Consider the following 26740-nt stretch of genomic DNA (forward strand, 5'->3'; position numbering starts at 1 on the left):
GTCTCTGCTTTTGGACACAAAAGGGACAGCTCAATGGAGTCCATGCCCAGCGAGTGAAACCCCATACTATCATGTCGTTGTCATCTCCTGACCACAATACCCTTTTCCCACGCTACGAAAACCACAACAACGAGGGGTAGTTAAGTCATTTTCTAAACCCTCGCCAATAATTTGCGTAGTGCTCATATATCATTATACATACTTACCCGTTTATGAGTAGAGAAAACCAATTAGCGAATTTGTGTTTGTGATAATCTGAAGAAAGAGAGAAAAATGAGTTTAGGTTTTGTTGGCATACGTGTAACTAAACTACAATATACAATACACCCGCAGACCGTACACTGTTAAAAAAGCTTCTGATGAGGGAGAAGAAGAGAGGTTTGATAGAGATGCAACGTGCAGCTTGTTTGTACTTTAATCGATTCCTCACCAGAGCCAATGGATTCCTCTCTGCTGCTCTTCCTCTTGTTTTTTATTTTTTATTCTTTTCTACTTCTGCTTAGTTAACCAGTAGAGTGTGAGTGAGAACGCGAATTTGATACGTAATTTGTGAAAAGGGAGAAAGGAAGCGGTTGGTGCATTGAATCGTTAATTTGGTGGTGGCTTGACACGATGGAGTTCTTTCTTGCTGTCTAGAATAAAATTTGACTGAATATATACCAAGGATGAAAAGCCAATCAATTCTTGCCTTCATAAACTTGTTCATCTACTTCGTTTCTTATTGGAGATTGCCGACACTTTTTTGGAGAATTACTTGTCACAATGAACTCAAGATAATAATATGATTTAACTAACCAAACATCTACGATCAGCATCTACCAAAAAGGGGCAAAGGAAGATTGCTAAGCTAACCAATGCCGTAACTCAACACATTTTCATATGCTATTCATGCCTCTGCTTTGCTCTACTCCGATTCCTTTGCACCTTTTCTTTTTCAATTCACCAACCTAAATTACTTTCAATCCTCATCTTTAATTTGCTTTTTCATTTAATACTGTAACCGACCTTTCTTAAACAAATAAAATTATACCAATTATCATCATAATATAATGATTAGTGAAAGAAAAGAGATAAAGTTAGAATTAACATGATTTCGTTTTGTAAGGTTAATTGATGGTTGTGTATTTTGACATTTGCACGATAAGGTCATTAATGCAGGGTGATTCGTACCGGTACCACAAGCATATGGTAAACAATGGCATAGATGATTAGATTAGTGTGTATGGTGGCATTAATAAAGTGGACCTAGGTTTCTTTTGAGGGGAGAGATTGAGTGAGAAAAAAAAGTTTGATACGAAATGTGTGAGAAACCGGAAACAGATATCTGACTGTTAGAATCATAGAATGAAACAGTCATATATGATTGGACGGCCGTGATGTCATGATTTCCAGACTCCACTTCATATCATTCATTCCTTCAATAAATTATGCAATCGCAACCTTTCTTCTTTTATTTCTCTCTCGGACTCAACTCAAAATATGATATCCCTGCATCCATCCCCGGTGGTCCCCACCGTATCCTCCCCCATCCCTTCAGATCCAGCCGTGCAATGCGAATCATGAGATTCCCTTCCACACCCACTTCCCTACACATCATAACACTTTATCAAACCCCTCCCCCCGCGATAAAACCCTGTCGGTCTTCCCATCCCTATGACTCGCGAGAAAATAACGACACTCACAAAATATCGTCCCCATTTGGTCCACGCCTTTCACGTACACCCGTTTTCTGCGGCTCCTCTTCCATCCTTCTCAACGGATAAGATATTATGATCACCTCTTCGCACTCCCCATCCAACGGTTCGATTTAACCCACGTGTCCTCTTCACAGTTGCTCACGCAAAAAGAAAACGAAAAACCATCCATCACCTGTCACCAGTTCACCACCACCTATTTAACCATGGTTAATTTCTAACCTTACCAGGCACACACATACATACACACACAGCATAAACATAAACTCCTTATCCTCTCTCTTTCTCTCTCTCTCTCTCCGTCTTTCTCTCACTCACATCACGTTACACATACTACTCTCGCTTCTTGTTAATGGCGTCTCAGATCTAACAGTACGAGCGCTTCGCCGTTTCTGCTACTTTCTCATCGTGGAAACGACGCCGTTTGGCTGCCTGTTGTTAGTGTTTCCCTATGCAGAGAATGGCCTACACGTTCTCGTTTCCGGAGGAGGTGCTGGAGCACGTGTTCTCCTTCATTGAGAGCCAGAGGGACCGGAACGCGATCTCGCTGGTGTGCAAGTCGTGGTACGAGATCGAGCGGTGGTGCAGGAGGAAGGTTTTCGTGGGTAACTGCTATGCGGTGAGCCCTGTGATGGTGATCAAGCGGTTCCCGGAGTTGAGATCCATTGCGCTCAAGGGGAAGCCGCACTTCGCGGACTTCAATTTGGTCCCCGAGGGTTGGGGCGGTTACGTCTGTCCCTGGATCGCCGCCATGGCCTGCGCCTTGCCCTGCCTCGAAGAGATCAGACTCAAGAGGATGGTCATCACCGACGAGAGCTTGGAACTCATCGCTAAGTCCTTCAAAAACTTCAAGGTGCTGGTTCTCACTTCTTGCGAGGGTTTCACCACTGACGGACTGGCCGCCATTGCTGCCAACTGCAGGTTTCTTTATTTCCTTTTCTCATTTGCTTTTAGCTGAGTGAAACGGTACATTGCTCGTCTTTGTGGATTATTATTGGTAGTGAAAGCAGCCAGTAGATAGTTGTCGCTGTAACTAACGTGTTCTCTTCTCGCCGGAAGAACTTCTGGTTCGGATCTTCGCTATTGAGGCTTGTTTTTTGTCCTATGGCTAATGTGAACGCGGGCTCTCTTGTCATTTCCAGGCTCAGATTTGACTCATTCAAAATGAAACATTAAATATGTTGAATTTTAACCTCATCTTGGACTTGGGGCTGTAAGAGCTGATATTCTAACTTAAATTTTGTTCAATGGTATTTTTAGTTTTTGGTTAATGTGTTTTTGGAACGGACACCGTTGTGAATTCGAGGGCGTGTCGTTATTTTTATTCGTTTTCTCAGGTGTATGTTAGATCTGTTCTCCTTCCCTTTCGAGCGCTAGTTATATCGTTTATGGTCCCGGCTATTTGTAAAAAATGTTTGAAATTTTTGACACCGTGAGTATCATTGATTTGGATGTCTAATAATTTGACCCGTGATGTGATTTTGGGGTTTACCTTTAGTTACGTCTTGGTTTAAATGACTATTGTAGTATTCTATTAGATTAGATGCTTTGTTTTTGTTGTTATTATTATTATTGCTAACTATTAATAAATAATAATAGTAATGGTAATAGTAAGCCCCTGCTGTTAATCTCACTCGCGAGCCACGGGAGTACGCTGTGTTGGGTTGTTTACATTATTAAAGTTTGGAGCATTAATTTTTCCTGCATATTGATTTCACTTGTATCCCTATTTTTTTTTCTGCTGCTATCAATTCAAGAATTTAATTTTTGATTCACGGACATTTAATTATTATCAAAATCAATTACTTACGTATGACGTGAAATTTTATGATTGGTTGACTAGATAAAAAAAGCTGCTTAGTAACAATGGTTATCAAATAATTTATTATCGAGAAACTTGCATGGTTAGAGGAACATTTTTAACTTGATACCGGATGAGAGGGGTTTGTGTGAACCATGTGAGAAAAAGTTTATTTCTCTCTTCTTCCAAGGTTTTACTTTATGCATGGCGCACCTCTGATGAATAGAATGATATGCTAATATTGGGGCATTGACAACAATGTGTTAAATTTTTGTTGTGTGGACCGTGTGGTTCAATGTACTACATTCTTTGGTTAGAAACCCATAGGATGCTATTTTCTGAACTGTAGTGTCTTGATATTGTCATTGATAAATTCTATCTGCTAATGCGTTGTAGGAATTTGAAGGAGTTGGACTTGCAGGAGAGTGAAGTGGATGACCTTAGTGGGCACTGGCTAAGCCATTTTCCCGATTCCTACACGTCACTGGTGTCACTGAACATCTCTTGCTTAGGCAATGAGGTGAGTTTATCTGCACTGGAGCGTCTGCTTGGGAGGTGTCCCAACCTGCGGACCCTGCGCCTCAATCGTGCTGTGCCACTTGATAGACTACCCAACCTACTTCGTCGTTGTCCTCAGCTGGTTGAGTTAGGCACTGGAGTCTACTCAACTGAGATGCGACCAGAGGTCTTCTCAAATCTGGAAGCTGCATTTTCTGAGTGCAAGCAGTTGAAGACTTTGTCTGGTTTTTGGGACGTGCTCCCATCGTACCTTCCAGCTGTCTACCCCATCTGCTCAAGGCTAACATCACTAAACTTGAGTTATGCTATTATTCAGAGCCCTGATCTTATTAAGCTTATCAGTCAATGCCCAAATTTGTTGCGTTTGTGGGTATGTCTATTTTGTTTGCCTGCCCATGTCTATGTTACGACTCCGATTCATTGGTCGGAGTCATACTATTAAACTCTTGTGCTGATTAAGGTGATTGCTACAGGTTCTGGATTACATAGAAGATGCTGGTCTTTATAACCTTGCTGCATCTTGTAAGGATTTAAGGGAGTTAAGGGTGTTTCCGTCTGACCCATTCGGTTTAGAGCCAAATGTTTCATTGACAGAAAAGGGCCTTGTCTCCGTGTCTGAGGGTTGCCCCCGGCTCCAATCGGTTCTATATTTTTGTCGTCAAATGTCTAATGCAGCCCTGCACACAATTGCGCGGAACAGGCCTAATATGACTCGTTTTCGGCTTTGTATCATCGAGCCTAGAACGCCCGACTATCTTACGCTTGAGCCACTTGATTCTGGTTTTGGAGCCATTGTAGAACATTGCAAGGATCTGCAACGCCTATCCCTATCCGGTCTTCTTACAGATCGTGTTTTCGAGTATATTGGGACTTACGGGAAGAAGCTGGAGATGCTATCTGTGGCTTTTGCTGGAGAAAGTGATCTGGGACTTCATTATGTGCTGTCTGGATGTGATAATCTTAGGAAGCTGGAGATCAGGGACTGCCCCTTTGGTGACAAGGCGCTTTTGGCAAATGCTGCAAAGCTGGAGACAATGCGATCCCTTTGGATGTCCTCCTGCTCAGTGAGTTATGGAGCATGTAAGCTACTGGGTCAGAAAATGCCCAGACTCAACGTTGAAGTCATTGATGAAAGAGGACCTCCAGATTCTAGGCCGGATGATTGTCCTGTTGAGAAGCTTTATATTTACAGGACTATCGCCGGGCCAAGGTTGGACATGCCTGGTTTTGTGTGGACAATGGAAGATGATTCTTCGCTAAGGCTTGAGTGATCACGCTCTGGATTGAGCCGAGAAATCTAATGCCACTTTGATTTGGGGAATTGACAATGACAGGTACACGCTCAGTATGCAATCTCTAGTGAATTTACTGTTGCCTGGCTTACATAGATGCAGTTATGGCTCGTCTTTGAGCTAGGTACGTGAAAGAGAGTACGCCGACGGCTTGAGCTCGAATGCCATTCATTTTACACTGGCTGAGCTTACGAGATGCTCATTTACCGATTAATAAATAGACTGAAACTGTTGTTGTATGTGCGTTCGATACTAATTGTTATATTATTCATCATACTATAATATTCGCGGCCTTCAATTTATTTGTATGTTAATTTTGTCTTTCTTTAGTAGGATGTTGGACACATTTGTCTTTTTAATTAAGCATTCTCAATTTATAATATTCGTATTCTAATGCCCGCGTTATTAGCCGCCCTTAGCAATTTTGATGCATTGTGTCTAAAGCTGAAGAACAGAATCAGGATGAACTATCGATCATCGTGGGAAACAAAAAATGGTTCTACAGTTAAAAGGGTTTCAGTAGCCCCATAAAATGGTAGGTACTTAATTTGATTGCATTGAACTTTGATCGTAGATCATATAGAAACTCTAAATCCTTGGTTCTTAGCGGACTAAGTTCATTATTTGGTGAAGTGTCCCTGTGTAAACATTAGAAAACTATGAAATGTTATAAAAAGATGTGAAGAAAGGAAAGGCAAACTTGTTGAAGTAGATAAGCTAAACGGTTGAAACAGCTTTATTAATAGTCCCTATAAACCTATGTATAACTTTTCACTGTACTTTTAGTTGCTTCTGTTTTATTCCCAACAAATTACCGAAAGTATAGAATCATCATACATAAAAGAGTCAGGTTTAGTTTAAATATTTTGCGTTATTGCTTTTAGTTTACATATAGTATTTTTTTAGGCTACTGAATCGTAAGGTATCTAGTTCGTACGCCTTGTACACATTTTAGCTGAAAAAAGTGGAGATGTAAACTTGGCACATTTTATTGCCGGATTATGACAATGTGTTGCTTTCAACAGCTTGCTAAATCGGAATCCAAGCAGTGTGTAAAAGCCTGCAAATGGTGCCCTCTCTCCCCTGGGAAGAGGATTGAGTGAGTAAGGTTTTAAAAGTTTTGCTTGCGGAGGAGAAGAATCAGGTTTCAGGTGGCTTTGGCAGGGAAATTAGTGAATGGCCCAAATTTTGTGGCAGTGGCATTTGAAAAAGCAAAAGAAATAGGAAAAAGGCTAGGGTGGTAAAAATGCCCTCAGGTGTGGTGACATCTGCTTTTTCATTCAATGTTTATCGGGGAAAGAGAGGAAGAGATCCTCGACTGGCGAGCCACGTGATAGATTCGGTCACATTGGATGGTGTCCCTTGCTTTTTCTTCTTCGTTCAACTTCTCTTTTCTTAAACCCTAAACTCACACCATCTAACAAAACAGATCCGTTCCAAAGAACACATCGATTAAATTTGGTAGAAGAGGATGTGATTGTGAACAACTTTTGTTTTACAGAAAAAGAAACTGAAAATCAGCAAAAAGAAGAAAAGAAGTGAACAGAGAAAAAGTGTGGTGGGGAGGAGAAGTAGGCAAGACAAGAAGATTATGATGCAGGGAGAGTTTGGTCCCCACCACAGTTATCCAATCAAATAAAGAAAAAGCAGAGAAAAAGAAAAGGGCGAAGGTGTGAGTAGTAGAGAGACCAGGTTTCATTACTTAATGATGGCCGCACGTTTCATGTTCATCACCATCATCATTTTTATTCTCTTATTATTAACTCACCCATATCCTTCATTCTCATTTTAACGTTCAAATGGATCTTCTATCATTGTATAATTCCAATTTCAGCCTCCGTAACTTTTCATGATTTGGGCTTGGAAACCACTGCAAGGCCTCTTAGCCCAGTTCATAATGCTAAGCCCATGTTTTGAGGGTGACAGTAAAATTAGGACAGCTTCCTCCTGCACCTCCATATATTTCAATTTCCACTTCTATAGAGTTGTGAAATGACATATTTATCTTTATCTTTCAAGGATATGAAGAACAAGATTAAATTATGGAGGTGCAGGATCATTCTAAAATTAGATTAAAACCCACGTCTTTAATTCTATAACTAATAGATATTATGTAACTATTGGTATCGTAGTATTCATAGCAATTCTATACAATTATGTTACCTTATTATTATGTTATATTCAAAGTTATATATAATTAATTAACCATTTGTTATAATAATAAACAGAAAACAAACTTTCTTTCAATAACGTAAATAAACTGCCTTTTTTAGTTAATATTTCTTATAAAGTTAATTTTGATGTAATAATAGCTAAATCCTTTACATTGATATTCAATCACAAATTATCGTAATGTTTGTTAGATTTTATAATAATTATTTTACAAATATTATACATGATTGAACTTTTTACTACTTAGTAATCTTAACAAATTTACATTGACAATACATTTTTTCTTCTTATACTCTTAGATTCATGGCTGTTAATATTTAAAAGTAATGCAATTGTGTTCTCAGTTGCCTATAACTTAACGTCTCTAGAATAAAATAAAAATGTATAGATATTATGTATTCAAATTTTTTGCACCAATTATTTTTTATTAAACTGGTGAATCAGTTTACCACTCACTGCACTAGTCGATATTATTATATTTTCTTACTTCTGACTTTATGGGTCAACTAAGTTAAATGAAAGAAAATTATATTTTTCTCTCTCTCCCTTTTGTTAGTTATAAGACAAAATTAACATGTATCAATTCAAATAAAAAAGATGTCTACCTTTTTAATGTATAATCTTAAATTCAAATTCAAAGTTCACATAGGTATTGAAAATCTCTCTATCTAACACCAAATAATATATTCATTTTCATTTTCATTCATATGAAATGACCTATATACCAAACTCAAATTCTTTAAAAAAATATGGTTTCTTTATGTACGACCCTCTTTATATGAATTGTCACTAATTTCATTTGGTTCCATTTACATTGACAACACCCTTTGTGTGGGAATGGTAATCGATTTGCTTGTATCAAGACCCTCTCTAAAGAAATAATAATTGATCTCTTTATGTTTCATTTAATTCGAGGTTTGTTGTGTTGGAATGGTCGTTTGCACCTAGACTTTGTCCATGAGATTGGCCAAATATATTTTTTCAAATCGAGACATTTACTTGGTATTTGTTAGAGCTGTTAAAAAGGGTAACTCGGCCCGATCTGACTCGATTGACCACAGATTGATCACTTAGTGAGCCAACCCAACCCGGCTCACTCATTAGCGAGCCAAAAAAAATCCAACCCGACCTGGCCCACCGCGGGTTGGTGGGTTAAACGGTTTGGCTCACGGGCTCACTTAATTAAAAAAATACAATTTCTTTATTATTTTTTTGAGTCAAAATTAGATTATAATTCTAATTAAAATCTAAATAAACTTTAATATAATCCAAATACAAACTAAAATTAAAAAAATACAAATTATTTATGTGTGAGCTAAAAAAATATCTAACATGACTCAAAAATAAAGCCCAACTTAACATAAAATACTTATATGACCCTTTATTTGCAAGTTGATGAGCCAATTTGGTCCATCACGGGTTCAACCCGGGTGAGCAGGGTTCTAGAAAAAATCAACCCGTATTGAAATTTGTAAAAAAAAATTAACCCAACCCGGCCCGAACCCGTGGTGAGCCGGATTGGCTCGCGGGTTTCAACTCATTTTGATAACTCTAGTATTTGTCAACAAATCTTCGTAAATAAAGATCATCTCCTTGGAAATGATCTAATCCATCTTTCAAATGATAAAAAAAAATCAAATTGAGACCCTTTACATGATAATGTACTATCTTTTCGATAAAAAATCTTATCCTTATAAATGGTTGAATATGTAAACTTCAAATTTTTAAAAAATTAAAATTAAAAAAATATGTTAAATTTAGACATACTATATAATTTAGATATTTCAAATTTAATATGTTGAATTTAAATTTAAAATGGATATATTATTTATTAGTATCATATTATAAAAGTATGTACAAATAGATAATTTAACGTATTAGTGAAATTAATTTTATGAATATAAAGTGGCGTAGTGGAAATAGAACTAATTTTTAAATAAAAGAACTAGAGTTTAAATTTAAAATAAAACAATTTTTTTTAACAGTTACAGATAATATAATAAAAGTTAATATTATATTTTTATACAAAAAATAATTTTGTCATAATAACTATGATATTTTATTGTTTTTAATAAAATTTTTAAAAAACGGTTACATATATAAATAAAGACAAATTTTATCTCTAACACAATTAATTATATTGTAAAAAAAGAATTTATTTTTTATAATATTTATAATTACATTAATAATTAATACTATATGGTAATTATAAATTTATAAATATTTAATAATTTTATTATTAATTATATTCTTATTAAAAGAAAAACAATTTTATCATTCGACATTTTAGGTTAATGAACAGTTATTTGTGACATATATATTTTGTCATTTTTAATAAATTTTTTGTGAAAAATTAAAAGATAATTATAAATTATATATAAATGGTGACAAAATTTATATTTATTATTGTATTAACCACGTTGTGACAAAATGAAAATAATATCTACTTATAAAATAAAGATATGGTACTTAGATCTGAACAAATAGGAATTTAATATTTTTTATATATATATATATATATATATATATTATTTTAAACATAGAAAATAAATTTGTTATATATTATTATTATTATTATTATTATTAATGAAACAAATATTTCAGTATTGTAATAATTAATAGTTTATCACTAATAAAAAAAACCGAGTTATTAATATTTAAAAATTTATATATTAATAATAATTTTATTTAATAATTTTTTTAATATAGTTCTTGTGATATTTTTTTATTTTATCATTATTATGATTAATATTTGTGACAAATAAAAATTTAGTCACATATAATATATAAAAAGTGACAAAATTTATATTTGTCACTAAATTTTTCTCACTAAAATTTATTTTTGTTGTCGTGTATAATAAGACAATACCTATCATTTCAGCTTCAAAATTACCTATAAATATAATACAATTCGACAATGAGTACTTATTCAATCTCTTGTCCATTTTATCAAAGCTTGGTGATCAGCCCTTTGTTTCTTCAATTTTGGTTGAATAGGGTCCAAGATGAATTTAAAAGATTAAGTAAAGACACTTGTATTTGACGATGAAAAATAAAGAATATAATAATTTTATATATTATCTTTTGTTTGTAAGAAAAATAGGGTAGCTAAATCAAACTTTTCTGGAACCTAACCAGACACTTGTGTCCAATGGGTGGTAAAGTCATCAACTATAGGTTAGGCCCAGCTAATGAGAACAAAACTAGTACATAAGATAAATATATAATAAGTTGAGGAAAAGAATCTGTAGTACGTAGTTGAATTTAGAATTTAGAATTTAGAATTTAGAATAAGCTAATTTCGTTTCCTAAAAGAGTTTTTCTCTTTTTTTTTTCTTCAGCCTCCAAAGTACAACAAAGACCAAATACATTGAATTATTTGATTTTGAATTGTTTTAATATAGATGGATCCCACATCCGTGCTTTTTAGACCTCACAATTTGAAAGATGTTGAACAATTGACTTCTTAATTTATGCTACCTGTGAATAAGTTTAGTGACAAGTTTGGGATGGGGATTAGTGTAATCCAGGAGTTATAAAATGATAATTTTAATTTTTAGGGCACGTTTTCTAGAATGATCTTGAATCTTCTTGATTGAAAATTGAAAATTGAAACTAGAAAATGGGTGTTTAATTTTTCCACTTTGAAAAAGAATTTAATAGAAAATAGTGAGAGACGAAGACCTGATGCATGCCCCTTCATTGGGTCAATGTTGGTGCAACTCAACTAACCACCACGCCATGGCCCGCCACGAGAAAGGTCATAAATTATAGTTAAATAAGTGGAATTGCGTGGCCATATATGAATTTGTTTTGGTTTTGATTACTTTTGCAGTTGTTAAAAGGAAGAAGAAGAAGAAACATAGCAATAATGGCTTGCACGGAGTTTTGCATCGACCTCATGGGTCTTCTGATGGCGCTGGTGATTGCTCTCACTCTCATAGTTATCTGCTCCAACCCTAAGAGGCAGGTTGTAGTGTATCGCTATGTTTGATCTTTCTATCTCAACTTTTCTTATTCATTCTTTGCTTCCATTATTAGGTCAATTTTCATTTTTCTTCCTCTTTTTCTCACTTTTTTCTCAAGATGTATGTCCCATATTCTTCTTCTCTGCCTCTCATGGCTGAATAGATACTCTGTATATACAATTGAAATCAATAAAAGAAACGGTGTTTTTGATCACCCGAACGCCCAATTTTTCTTTCTCGCATAACTTTAACGGACAAGTAAAAATGGTTAAGATGTTGGAATTGGTGAACTGTGAGAAGAATCAGATGCTATGAATTGGAAGGTATTTTCATGAATTGGAGCAGATTAGAGGTTTCAACTGCATTCCTATGATGATAAGCATTGACTCTTTCCATAACTAGTGTTTCTACGGGATTATAAAAAAAATATATAACTACTTTTAATGAAATTAAATATTCATATTTTAATATTATTATTATACTAATTAATATTTACATATTTTTTAATTAAATGTACTAATTGAATTAGTAAAAATAAATAATTCATATTTAAATAAAGTAACGACTAATAATATTACACATTTTAAGAATAATTAGTAAAATATTTTATTTTAGTATACAAAAATAAATAACTTTTACATATTTAATATACAAGATAACTATCAAATTTGTAAAATAATTAATTTTAACTTTTATTTATTTATTGTCATCGTAAAACATAAAATATACATAAGTATTAAATACTTAGAAAGTAACTATTAGAAGACAAATTAAAGCCAATTTTAAGATACATACTATTTTCACCATGTTTTTATAGTAGCAAAAATAATATATATATATATATATATATATATATATATATATATATATATATAATTATTCATTTGTAATCTTGTTAATAACAAAACAAAGATCATTTTCAAAATTTAAATTTAGGTGGATAAATGAGAATTTTTAAATTATAATGTCAATTATTCACTTGAATTGTGATCAAGGTATGCATGTATTTAAATAATATTTTTCCTTCACCAAATATTAATGATAAAACGAAATAATTAACTTGTTCTGCATATTAAATTATAGGTCAAAATATTATTCTATCATAAAATATACCACAAGACATCATATTATGTAAAAGAAAAAAAATCAAGAAAGACACTTTTACACACCCAATTTTCTTTTTTCATTTATTGGTTTTGTCTTTATTAGGTCCATCGTGTTGAACAGATGCTAACACCATTTGAAGATAACAATAAATGATATGACATTAAGATTTTCTTTAGCTAAATAGTGTATTTTTATGCATAAATTACAAAAACAAACAAATTTAAATAAATTACATAATTTGGTATATACTTCAACTACTATTTTATAGAAGTGGTAAACTTAGAATAAGATTTTGAATTTTAATTTTGAAAATATAGATCGTGTGCGGGAAGTAAAGTTGTCACAATTCTCAATTTCTTTTTTCGAAATTAAAAGTCTTTGCAATAGAATCTTTTAGATGGACAACTAAAATTATAACCTCGAGATACGATTATTAATTTAATTTTTGATACCGAACTCGTGTTTTCAGCTATTTCCATTGCAGAAATCTTCTTTTAAAGTTGCTGTGTTTTTTTTGTTTTTTCTTTTCTTTTACGGTACTTTGAGAATAGAAAGTGTTTAATAGAACAATAAAATTTGCTTAAGAAATAATATTTCTTTTGTTAAATAACAACTATTTATTTTAAAGAATACAGGACTACCTTGTATATTTTTATACTAAAATATTTTAGTATCTAGTTAGAAATTGTTTATTATGGTATGTGGATAAAAGAAAAACTAAAATAATTCAACATATTGTTTGTTAGTTTAATGAATAATTATAAGTTCATTTTAAAATCAATATAATATATAGTTTAGGAAACAATTATTTATTTGGCAAGTAAAATTTATTGCTTTATCATGATCTTTATGAATTGGAATTAATAAATTCAAAAGCTGCCAAAACCGGAAAAAGTGCACATGTTCAAGCATTCTGTTATGATTTTAAGCTCGCACTGCCTTTGATATTTTCCAACAATTATTTTATTTTTTTGATAGTTTCTGAGATATTTTTGTATAATGGGTCACTAATTAACTACCTCACTACTATACATGTGGCAAATTTCACTTAAAAAAAGAGAGTTGAAAATCGTGTGGAAAACTCACAACTTTAGTGATGAGAGTTTAATTTCTGAACACAACCGTTGATTTTCAAAATTGAAGTTCAAAGCCTTCTTCTGAACTCATTGTAAAATAAAAGTTGAGGTTGCATGATTTGAATACGACATATTCACAGGTGGATATTCGATCAATATTTTAGGTACTAAAATTTTAATTGAATTAATTTTTTGTTATTTTTTCATCTAAAATGTCAAGTTGATCTTCTAATTTTTTATAGTTTCAATTTGGTATTGATTTTTTAAAATTTGATACAATTTGATCATTTTGTTAAATTTCTTGAAACGCGGGGCAGGATTTTTTTATCAAAATTGACATTAGAATTATGTCAATTACACAAATAAAGCAAACTATCCTTAACTTCAATTTTAATGAAAAAATCTTAATATGATTCAAGAAATTTAACGAAAAATGATTAAATTGCATTATTTTTAAAAAAAGAGACCAAATTGAGACTAAAAATAACTGAAGGACCAACTTAATATTTTTGAGCGAGAAAATGAATGAAAAGAGTCATTTCCAAATTTTTACACAAACCAGTAAAAATATTATATTTACTTTTTTTTTGATAATAAAAAATAATAAAATAATAATTATTGTTATTATTATAATTATAAAATGAAATAAAATAATTTTATAATTTTACTATAATTATATTTCATTTGCAATGACTAAATTAAAAATAAATAAAAAAATGGTTAAATTAAATAAATGATTACTTAAAAGATAATATAAATAAAATAATTATTTTTATTTTAAAATATATTTAAGAGATAAAATGAAAAAATAGATATGAAAAATAAAAAAATAACTTTTCCTTTATATAGATAGGGATATATAAAAAATAAAAATATATAAAATATATTAAAAATATTAAATTTTTTAAAAAAAATATTTAAGTAATATGAAAATTATAAAGATATAAAAAAATTGGAGGGTCATGACTTCCTTTTGATCACTTCAAAGATCCGCTACTAGACATACTTCAAATTGTATAATTTATTTGAAATTTACCCATTTTGATAATTTATGTATAAAAATGCACTATTTTGATAAAAAACTACCACATTTGCTGCGTAAATGACACCTAACAATCATTGAATATTTATAGTTCTTGGTTTCATGCATACTACATCTTATCACCTCTTAATTCATATGATTACTCCAACCCGTAATTTGTTCAAGGATTATTCTTTATTAATTTCAAATCAATCCTTTCTCCTTAACCCAATGTATATTTGTACAAGCTCATGTCAATTTCATAAATCATAATAAGTATTACAAACTCAAATTACAGAAATAATATAATTCACATGCATAATCTAATTTTTTATCAATATCAACAAGAGTATCCAATTCAAACAAAATTTAAACAATCTTTTATCAAATAAAACCCAACAATTTAGTGACCGAGTCACTTTCATATATAAATAATTTATTCTGTGAAATGAATGCACTTTTTTTTTTCTTTTTAGTGTAAAGATGGAAAATATGCCAATGCAAAAAAAAAAAAAAGACCGGTCAATCTATCAATCAGTCCTTTAGTGGGACATGTTCACCTTCTCAACCCATTTTAAAATATCGAATTGGTTTAATTTAATCCGATTTGAATAGACCAGAAATAAGATAGATCTAAACAGGTCAGATTGACCCATTTTAAAACCCCAAAAAGAAATAAAATATTTTATAAAGAAAGAGAGTTAAAAAAAAAGAAAGAAAAAGTGTGAGAAACTATAATTTTAAAGACAAAACTCATGTACTTAAAATTCAATACGCATTAATTATGCCTGAGGATGAATTTTATTTACAGTTAATCATAAGATTTTTGTTGCAGAATATGTCTTTTGCTGTCTTCTCTACAGTTTAGTATACTAAGGATCTTTCTCTCAATATCTCTTAAGTCTAGTACAGTGAGATGTGAACTTAAATACTAAGGGTAATTATGATATTGATTTTTTTTTATCAACAATTCTATCTTTAATTGTTATTAATTTATTTGGAAACATTCTGAAGAATTGATTCGACTTGATATTTAATGTGAGAAAATTGATTTTGGTTAATGAATAAACTATAAGGAATCACTTTTATTTTAATGTGAATTTGTCATTTTCAATTAATTTTAAAAATTGATTTTGAGTGTTTTGAAACCATTTATATAATATGCTTGTATGGTCATTTATATGTTACAATGAACCTTTCTTCAATTACCATAAATTCATTTAAAATTTTAGACTAGAGATCATGACACTTATTCCAATTACTGTTAAAGATGTTCTTATTCTTAGGAGTGAAGGTTTTACTTCAATTTAATTCTTACATAATTATGACTGCAACTAAATTGGAAAGACTAATAAAGAATAAATTTAATCAACAAAAATAATAGTGAAAATGTTTAAATATTTTCAAAATAGAAGAAAATGGCTAGTGAAAATTTTAAAATATTTTATATTGTTGGAGAAAAAATTGTTGAATAGGTGTTAAAAACAAACAAATTGATAATAAATTTTTTTTCGTGAGATTATAATTGCTAAAAAAAGTATTAAGTGGAATAAAATGTATTTGATTTTGTAGCAAAAATAGCCGTGTTTAATAAAATATTGTCACAATGAGTTTTTGACATACAAAATGTCACGTTTTTTTATCGTCACAAATATCTTTATTAGCGGTTTTTAACTATAGAGAATCGTAAATTTAATCTATATAAGTTACCCAATGTTTTTCGTAGTGCTTGTCCCAATAATAAATTATTGTTCAATATAAAAGATAAGTATATTTATAACCTTTACAAATATTTCTAATTAATTTTTTTTTTCTATTTTCTTAATTTGATTTAGTTTTGAAATAAATGTGTTTCGATGTTCTGATTCAATTAAAAAAAATACTTGCAAACACATAGAACAAAAAAACAATAAAAAACTCAGAAAAACAAAAGAAAATAAATAATATGGATTTGCATAAAATAAAACTCTAGAAAAAATTATTTAAACACACAGATGCTAGAAAATAAATACTGAGTGAGATGGAAACAAACAAAAAAACAAAATATGATAAGAACAGAAAATACAATATGTGATAATGATATAGAAGAAAACACAACAATACACAAATTCTAACGAGGGAGTTAATCAATGTAGTATTGGTAAAAGACTAAAATACTTAAAAGATGTATCAACTTTACGATGATATGCATTGTTCTGCTGGTGCTTCCACCTCAAGGTTTACTTCTTTAATCACTTTACATTTTTAAACTTAATTCAAACTTATATGATTTAGGTATTGGTTTTATAGGTTATGCACAAAATTATCCACCTTCTGCACGAGTGTTTAAAGATGCATTGATCATGAAGACCCTCTTAGCTGTCATATTTGTGACCATCATTTTATGACCCCTTTATGTGGCTGATAATGGTTAAATATATATATATATATATATATATATATATATATATATATATATATTATAATGTATACGTGGAAAGTGAAAAAAATAAATAAACAAAGTACTATGATGGTTGAAAATATTTTTAATTTCTGTGTCCCTGTAATGTTTTGGGGGTGTATTGAATATTCTGTTAGAATTAATTGACGAATTAATTTTATTATGTGACTTATTTGAAATATTATGATGACCCAATTGTGATTTAATAAAATATAAAGACCTATTGATTATTATGGGAAGTCATAATAAAATAAAATAAATCTCAGCACAACTCGATTCACGTTGGCCTATAAAAGGATATTAGGGTTTTGTCTCTGGTCATAAGGTTCTCTCATAATAAGCCATCAAGAAAGAGAGTGTGAGAGACAAAGAGATAGATAAAAAAAAAGGTTGAAGAATAGAGATTGAAGAACGTATTATTATTGGATCTCTTATGGATCAAGGTTAATATGTTATTATGTTTATGTACATGAATGTGCGTTTATGTGCGTAAATGTGTGATTATGTGCATGAAGATGTGAGAATCATGAATCTTAAGATCCAATAGTAGTTCTCTATAATGAAGTAGTATTGCATGGAAACTACTAAATTAATTTACATGTAGTATCAGAGTAAGTGTTATTAGATTTATGATTCTCTAATTATGATGTTTTTTTTCATTTTGAAATTATTATGAACCCTAATTATGAATTTAGGGATTTTATGAAAGTATTAATTCTAATTATGAATTTAGGAATTTTATGCTATAATAAACCCTAATTATGATTTAGGGATTTTATGATATTATAAACCCTAATTATGTTTTTAGGGATTTTTGTTGAAATTAAGATAAACCCTAATTATGGATTTAGGAATTTTGCAATTTATATTTTTCCCAATTGTATGAACCCTAATTATAAGTTTTAGAGATATATTGTTAATTGAAGAACTGCACTGTTATATCTCTTCAATGTTTTTCTTTTATGCTTTAATTGAATTCAATGACATGATGATGAAGAAAGAATACATAGATTACTAAAGAATGAAATCCTTCCGAATTTAAATTATACTGATAGGAATGTGTGTGTAGATTGTATTAAAGACAAACAAGTAACCAAGAAATACTTTCATCATCATAACAGTGCAATTAAAGCATAAAAGAAAAACATTGAAGAAAAATAACAGTGTAATTCTTCAATTAACAATATATACCTAAAACTTATAATTAGGGTTCATACAATTGGGAAAAATATAAATTTCAAAATCCCTAAATCCATAATTAGAGTTTATCTTAATTTCAACAAAAATTCCTAAAACATAATTAGGGTTTATAATATCATAAAATCCCTAAATCATAATTAGGGTTTATTATAGCATAAAATTCCTAAATTCATAATTAAAATTAATACTTTCATAAAATTTCTAAATTCATAATTAGGGTTCATAATATTCAGGATAACACAATTTGGAAAAAAATATCATAATTAGAGAATCATAAATCTAATAACACTTGCTTTGATACCACATGTAAATTAATTTGGTAGTTTCCATGCGATACTACTTACTAATTTATTATAGAAAACTACTATAGAATCTTAAGCTTTATGGTTCTCACATCTTCATGCACATAATCACACATTTACGCACATAAACGCACATTCATGTACATAAACATAATATAAATCACAATAGGATACTAACCTTGATCCATGAAAGATATAATAATAATGCGTTCTTCAATCTCTGTTTTTCAACTTTTTTTTTCCAATCTATCTCTGTTACTCCTCTCATACTCTCTTTCTTGATGGCTTATTATGAGAGAACCTTATGATCAGATAACCTTATGACCAGAAACAGAACTCTAATATCCTTTTATAAGCCAACGTCCATCGAGTTGTGCTGAGATTTATTTTATTTTATTATGACTTCCCATAATAACCAATAGATCTTTATATTTTATTAAATTACAATTGAACCATAGTAATATTTTAAATAACTCACATGATATTCAATACACCCCAAAACATCACATAGACACAGAAATTATAAATATTTTCAACCACCATAGTACTTTGTTTATTTATTGTTTTCACTTTCCACATATACATTATATAATATATATATTTAACCATTACCACCACATAAAGGGGTCATAATATGATGGTCACAAATATGACAGCTAAGAGGGTCTTCATGATCAATGCATCTTTAAACACTCGTGCAGAAGGTGGACAATTTTGTGCATAACCTATAAAACCAATACCTAAATCATATAAGTTTGAATTAAGTTTAAAAATATAAAGTGATTAAAGAAGTAAACCTTGAGGTGGAAGCACCAGCAGAACAATGCATATCATCGTAAACCACAGCAGCATCATTTTTTCTTACTCATCTTCAGCAATGTCATGTTTTTCTTTGTGCTATAACTTGGGGTTTATATAGAAAAGTTAAGACGCATGGCGCTATAACTTTCATATGTTTTATGAATCTCATAATCTGTAAAAATTGTGACAAGAATTTAAGGTTTGATCATCACCAAAATGTTCAATCAATTACATTTAAAACGTTTGCTATGTGTTTAGAGATCTTTCCAATTCATTATAAGAATATCCAAAGAATAGTGGTAACATTATTATTCAATTTCAATTCACATCCATTTTACTTCATTTAATACAGACTATGTTGGTTCCTTTGATTAACAACCTTTGGCATTTCCAACAAGAAAGTGTGGCTATCTTGCAAAAGTTAATATACATCTAAATGTGAATCTAGAAATTAAATATTTGATTATATTTCTTTCTATTACACTTACATTACACTAATGCATTCTAGATTATTTATTCTCAAATTAATAAAATTTCTTACCATAATATTATTATGAAATATAAAGATGTTTTTTTTTTAAGGATAAATTCATTAAAACTGTTTGTGATACCTCTTACAAAGTTTTGTCTTCTAGTCATAATATTATTTGTGATGTTTCTAGTTATGACATTTATTATGTGAATTTTGTTGACAATATTGAAAGAAACATTAATTATATGAAATTCATTATACAAAATTTTCTACTCTTATTTAAGGTTATAGGGATGCAAATTGGATTTTTGATTTTGATTGACACAAAACTATTTGTTTTACTTTGGTTAGAGGTGTAGTATCCTGAAATATGCTAAATAAACTATTGTTTTGTCATCTATCATGAAACCAAATATTATTGCTTTAGATACTACTACTAAGGCAAAAATTTTTAAAAATTTTCTATATGATTTATTATTGTTAATTAAGAATGCAGAATGACAATCAAATTATTGTATCTAAAGTTTTTAACAAAAAATTCTAATGAAAAAAAAAACATATGAGAAATAGAGACAAATTTATTAGATAGTTAATTATTATAATATTTTTTCTTTTGAATTACCTGAAAGAATTAGTTGTAACATTAGACACTCATTTCGGCATGAATACCACTGAAACTTCCTAGAGTTGCCTACCTGCATTCTTAGTGGAATACCTTTTTAAAACCATTTTGTTTCTTGAAATGATCTTATATTAGGAAACCTGCACAATGATAGAAGATGAACATCAATAATATTTCTGCTATACAAATTTAATTTGTTGTTGTTATTTTGCATTTCCGACTTCATTTACGTTAGAGAAGAACAATTGATCAGTGTGTCAACTTAACTTGATACATACATTTTGATAATAAAAACTGTCATTGCAATTTGGAGGCATGCCTCAACTATTGGATATTCATGATATTTTAGGAGTGTTGGATACTACTTTGAAAACTGAAGCAGATGTCAAATCTGACCTTTTCACTTTGCTTATGGGTGTGCAGTTAGAAAATATGAGTCCAGGAAGAAATTCTCTTTCACTAATTATGTTCTTTTATGATTAGAGTTTGAAATTTTTGTCTAATATGTCAAAAAAACACTGCAATATTGGTGTTCTTACTAATTATTTTCCTCAAACAACATTGTAAACCTGTCATCGTCAATTGTGGTACGTACACATGTTCAAACGAAAACCGTTCTGAGATTGAGATAAAGAAGAGAATAAGACAGAAAGAAAGATACATGAGTAATTGGTTAATGACATAAGGGGGACGAAGTATGCAAGGGAAGAAAAAGGAGCATCGATTATCATTGTTTCTACAGAGCAATTACAAGAATGAATTTTGATTACAACCTTTGATACAACCACGACACGACATAAATGAAAAGCAGGAGATTTAGTCTGCCACAAAATTGTGATCAACAGTATAGTGACCAATATAATATACTATAATCATAATAAATGTAGTGCGTCGTTCCTCAGTCGTGTTCTTTCGACCAAAAACATTACGATGCTGGTAAAATTTAACAGAAGATGTTCTCCAACATTCGTTCCACTACTTATGATTTACTGCCAGCTGCATTTTTAGTTGAACCTTGAATAGTCTCCAAAAGATGCTCAATTCTGTATTTCATAACAGGTTGCCCTCTTCGGGTCTTCTTAAGCATTTTTTCCCGCATAGCCTTTCTCCGAGTTTCAGCTTGTTCTCTCTCTTCCCTCCTTACCCTCAGCACTGCCTCTCTCTCTATTCTTTCTTTCTCTTTCTCTTCATGCTGCTTTCTGTACAGTTCTTCCAAACTAAAAGCACTGTTCTTCCTCATCCTCCTCTCACTCTTGTCCTTGTACTCGTCAGTTTCATTTACACTCTGTAACAGCAAACAAAAACTAAATGGATATGCACACCAAAAAAATATACACACACTGAAGAGTAGTAATTCATGAAATTAAGCCACAGTATGCCTCAAGATTTCGCAATCATGTTAATAACCTCAAAAGCAAACAGCTAATGAGATATCAGACCTTGTCATGTTCCTGAGCCAAGGAACGACCATTATGCTGGTTTTGCTGCTTTACCAACTTCTTAAACTTATTCACATTCTTAGCATTTTTATAGAACTCCCTTTGCTTCTCTGACAACAAAGAGACAACAACTGTTAGAAGACTGTAATGGTCATCACGAAGGAAGTTAGATATGGTAATACTCAACATTCTCAACTCAATTCATAATTCTGTATGATAGAGGATATAATAAGAATTCAAGCGAAGGTAAGAGACTGGAACATGTCTTAAAGACCACATAGAACGGAAAATTTCAGAACACATTATTATCGGAAAATACAGAAGAAATAACTTTCATATGTTTTATGAATCACATAATCTGAAAAAATTGTGACAAGACTTTAAGGTTTGATCATCACCAAAATGTTCAATTTAATAAACAAAACAATTCGTACTAGCTCCACAGGATTTCGGACAAACCCCTTGTGGGAAAAGCTATTTACCTAAATTACCACTGTTATTTGCACGTTGTATTTGAACCTTTCCCCAGCTCCCCACAATCATTCACAGGCAGACGTGCCAAAAAAAAAAATTGACACTTGCTATGTCTTTAGAGATCTTAGCACAAAAATTCTTATGGAGCAAATAGTATGGAAATGTTTAAGTGTGATGGAAAGTTGCTGTAATTGTGGTCCAGCCCAACAAAAACGATGGAAAGCAAATTTCTCAACCCCTCTCTCTCTTTTCTCTCTTGCATCTGTTTCCGGTAAAAGGAAGAGTAGAGAGAGTATCAGGGAAGAGACTACGACGGGTAAGAACAATATCATAGTTGGCAATACCAGATAGAGGCATGGAACAGCCGACCCCAAAACCACAATAGCAAGATTGTAGGTATTGCAAAATTTTAGTTACAAATGAAATAATTTATATAAGCGCACAATTAGAGACATACATATCCTGGCAATAGAGAGCAGAGATAAAATCAATTTCATCACATTGTTTAAAATAGGATGGAACTGGACCTCAAAGGAGTGTATTTCATCACATTCCATCTAACACTCATATTTTTGCTCTGATCTGGGATATGAAATAAAACTACCATATCTTTCCAATTCATTATAAAAATATCCAAAGAATTAATGGTAACATTATTATTCAATCTCAATTCACATCCACTTTATTTCATTCAACATAAAATATGTTGGGACCTTTGATTAACAACCTTTGACATTTCCAACAAGAAAAAACCCATAATATTTGGTGACGTTAACAAAAACTGCCAACAGACAGCACTCTTAAATAGCCGCCATTATGGCATGGTGAAATTTCTCAAATACAAGATTTCAATTCCGTCCTATACTGGGGCTAGTATCATTCTTGTGGTTGCTACCTGTGTCTTGCCTCTTCTTTTCGTTTTTTACAAGTACCAGCCAATTGAATTGATTGAATACAATGCCAAATTTGATCTACAGTTGTTTTTATTACGTACAATTCATTTTTTATATACATGTGTAAATGATTTATAACATATTTCAATTGTTATCTAACCTTCCCTATAACGGCATCCACTACATCATACAAATGCACCCAATCACTCACAATTCCAGCCACAGGGAAAAAAGGGGTTTATAATAACTTAAACGCAACAGAGACTAGGAATTGACGGATACATTTGATTCCTTTTTTTCTAATTCGTTCTGCTAAGAGCAGAATATTCCTGAAAATTTACAGCTATTCTAGTACACACATAAAACGATGCAAGAATTGAAAGTATGAGGAAGAAGTTGAGGTAATAAAATCGAGAAAGTAACGTACTTATGAGAGCTGGATTATATTGCTTGTTCTTGGACTTTGCATTGGCGAAAGCTTCGAGCGAAAGGCCACTTCCGCCCAACCTCGAAATGTTCCTCTTCATCGAGTGCTTCTTGCGATTATCACTGCGTTCCTCATTCTTCTTCATCGTAGGAAGGTGGAGGTTCTTCAGAACAGATTGGGGGAACAACAATGACTAAATAGCCAGCCCTAACAATTTGCAGAACGGAGAGAAGAAGTTTTCTTTGTGGACTTTACTTCTGGCCCAAAAAATATATGGGCTGGGCCCAATAAAATAAGAGCCCCCTAAAATAATGGTCTGTCTTCCTGCAACTCCACAATTTTTTCTACACCCCCAATCAAATTTTAAATTTCTAAACTACCCTTTGACCATTTAATTAAAATTATGGACATCCCAAAATTATTCAACTTTTGAAAAAAATATATAATCAGAATTCGACTTCTGAAAATTAACTTCCAAAAATTAAAATATATTATCACAAGTCTATTTCAAAAAATCAAAATATATTACCATAAATCAATTTTCGAAAATCAAACTATATATTACCGAAACTCAACTTCCGGTAGAACAAACAATTACATACAGGAGATTTATTATATACATGGTTTGGACATAAATTTTGACACGAACATTAGAGATGCAATGGCCAGCATTAACGTAAGAAGAAGGTTATGAATGAAAGAAAGTGCAGCATTAATGTTAGGAGTCTCCAAATATAAAACCACATATGAGTATAGTTGATGACATTAAATACGCAGAGCCCGTACACGCTGCTTTGAATGCATCTCCAACCTCCCCACCTTTCTCATTCATACACCTTCGCCTTATTAATATTATCTCATAACATTCCTACAACACAAACCTTCATTTAAATTACACATTCTCACACCATTTTGCTTTCTCACAGCACCACCATAACCAGATCCAGTTATGAGCACACACACCAAAACCAACGTCGTCGATGGGGTGCACACCGATGTCAAGGTCGTGGAAACCCCAACCAAAGAAATTCCCTACCATCTCTTGATGCGCTTTCTTGCCCTCTCTCTCACTCTTGTTGCAACCATCGTTGTTGGTGTAGACAATCAGACCAAAGTCATCTCCTACGCTGAAATGAATTTCAGAGCCTCTGCTAAGTGGGAATATATGTCTGCCATGGTGTAAGTTTCAGCAACCAATAATAATAATAACTTCCTTTCCTTTTCATTTTGTTTCCACTGTGATGGGAGAATGTATTCATTAATAACTGGAATATATCTGGAACAGGTTTTTCGTGGTGTCAAACGCAATAGCATGCTCGTATGCAGCTGCATCATTGGTGATAACAGTGATGGCGAGAAGCGGTGGAAGAAGGAAAAGCGATTTGACAGATTTGGTGATAACAGGTTTGGACCTTGTGCTGATGGCAGTGTTGTTCTCGGCGAATGGTGCAGCATGTGCAGTGGGAGTGATAGCACAGAAGGGTAACACGCACGTGCAGTGGATGAAAGTGTGCGATGTGTTTGACGCGTATTGCCGCCACATGACAGCTGCATTGGTGCTCTCCATTATTGGGTCGTCGGTGTTTCTGTTGCTGGTGCTGCATTCTGTTGTGAAACTCCATTGCAGATCAAGAAGCTAGAGATTGAGATTGTAGTGTGGTATATTTAATTTATGATGGGTGTGTTAGTGGTTAAATTGAATGTGGTTCGTGTGTTTGTAGTGATACACTTTAGCAGAGATGGTAGGTGGATTTATTTAATAGCAGTAACAGTAAATATAGGTAGCTATTACTTTATTACTTTGTTTCTGAATGCATGACAAAGCTATTTCGCTTTGAAAAGTAAGTAAATGCAGTAACGAGTCTAGCTACCAAGATCATTATGCAACCTTCTCCACCTTCCTTCTTCAACGGACATTAATTTCTTACGAATAATAAAATATACTAACTACACTGGCTACCAAATATTATACAGTTAAATATTTTCTGTTGGAAGTATAAGAAAATTTCATAATATATGATTGAGACGGAAACCTTACCTTACAAGCTGGTTTTGTGGAATTGAGTTAAGCTTAAAACCCAATTCTAACATGATATTAGAGTTAAGTTAGAGCCTATCCTAACAAACTTTCTTGAATATTTTGTTTCATCCGCACTATCGGACTGCTAACGAACCACCTACTAATTTCTAGTCCTGTACGAGATAATTCCACATTGACCAGAGATAAGACAATCCTCACCTTACAAGCCGATTTTGTGGATTTGAGTTACGCTTAAATCCACTTTAAACTTCATTTTACACTAATATTTGACTCGTGGATTACATAACTAAATTCGGTATATTGTAATGTATATTTTCTAAATTATAGTAAAACGTCAATTATTTAATTTAAAAAATTAACATAAATAATCAAATTAATAGAAAAATACAATTTCATGATTAGATGAAAAGATGATTAATTTTTGTATAGAGTTATTAACAACCGCAGCATATATGCGTTGTCTTGTAATTTTAAGTTTACTAGAAAATGCTACAAAACTCTACGAGAAAATTTGGATGAATATAACTTAATATTTGGCTTGTTTAGAATTAAAAATGATAAATGAATCATGAGTTATTTTTAGTTTTTCTATTATTATAACATTTAATATTTATTTAAAACAACATTCGATGGGACAACATTCATTGTTTTAGGAAGTATTATTATTATTATTTTTTGCAAACATATTTAAATAAAAAATAAAATTGACAGTCACCGGATCATTTTTAAATATTTTTGATAAAATATACGAATATAATCATAAGTTTTTCTTATATTTCAAAACGGATGGAGTGAAAACTAAAAGGTGTCCAAGATAATAATTACAGGTGTTTGCTTACGATTAATTTAAACTTTTTACTGAGTTTTTGTTATTATTATTTTGTTGAATTTTTAAAATACATTAGTTAACATTAATTTTGATATTTTAAAATATATTATAAAATACTTTTAATATATCAATACCATTAAAAATTTTGAC

At 31.4% G+C, this 26740-nt stretch overlaps 3 protein-coding genes and 1 long non-coding RNA gene across 4 annotated transcripts; 3 read left to right on the plus strand and 1 right to left on the minus strand.

Moving 5' to 3' along the window:
- Window positions 1-1913: 1913 nt before the first annotated feature.
- LOC114177743 (protein TRANSPORT INHIBITOR RESPONSE 1-like) lies at window positions 1914-5700 on the plus strand. Its single transcript, XM_028063250.1, has 3 exons — window positions 1914-2615; window positions 3892-4384; window positions 4488-5700. The coding sequence occupies exons 1-3, from the start codon at window positions 2146-2148 to the stop codon at window positions 5283-5285; spliced, it is 1761 nt and encodes a 586-aa protein (XP_027919051.1). The 5' UTR covers window positions 1914-2145; the 3' UTR covers window positions 5286-5700.
- Window positions 5701-11008: 5308 nt separating this feature from the next.
- LOC114162258 lies at window positions 11009-11660 on the plus strand. The gene is made up of 2 exons (XR_003599174.1): window positions 11009-11238; window positions 11314-11660. It is a non-coding gene; the product is annotated as an uncharacterized LOC114162258 (long non-coding RNA).
- A 9525-nt stretch (window positions 11661-21185) lies between these two features.
- LOC114174511 (stress response protein nst1) lies at window positions 21186-23944 on the minus strand. Its single transcript, XM_028059350.1, has 3 exons — window positions 23721-23944; window positions 21927-22036; window positions 21186-21772 (listed from the first exon to the last, which is right to left on the minus strand). The coding sequence occupies exons 1-3, from the start codon at window positions 23863-23865 to the stop codon at window positions 21467-21469; spliced, it is 561 nt and encodes a 186-aa protein (XP_027915151.1). The 5' UTR covers window positions 23866-23944; the 3' UTR covers window positions 21186-21466.
- Window positions 23945-24578: 634 nt separating this feature from the next.
- LOC114162955 (CASP-like protein 1E1) lies at window positions 24579-25607 on the plus strand. The gene is made up of 2 exons (XM_028046976.1): window positions 24579-24899; window positions 25006-25607. Exons 1-2 carry the CDS (start codon window positions 24670-24672, stop codon window positions 25358-25360), a joined length of 585 nt encoding a protein of 194 aa, XP_027902777.1. The 5' UTR covers window positions 24579-24669; the 3' UTR covers window positions 25361-25607.
- Window positions 25608-26740: the final 1133 nt, after the last annotated feature.

The sequence above is a fragment of the Vigna unguiculata genome, chromosome 1 (assembly GCF_004118075.2).
Source record: "Vigna unguiculata cultivar IT97K-499-35 chromosome 1, ASM411807v1, whole genome shotgun sequence".
In the NCBI taxonomy this organism is placed as follows: Eukaryota; Viridiplantae; Streptophyta; class Magnoliopsida; order Fabales; family Fabaceae; genus Vigna; species Vigna unguiculata.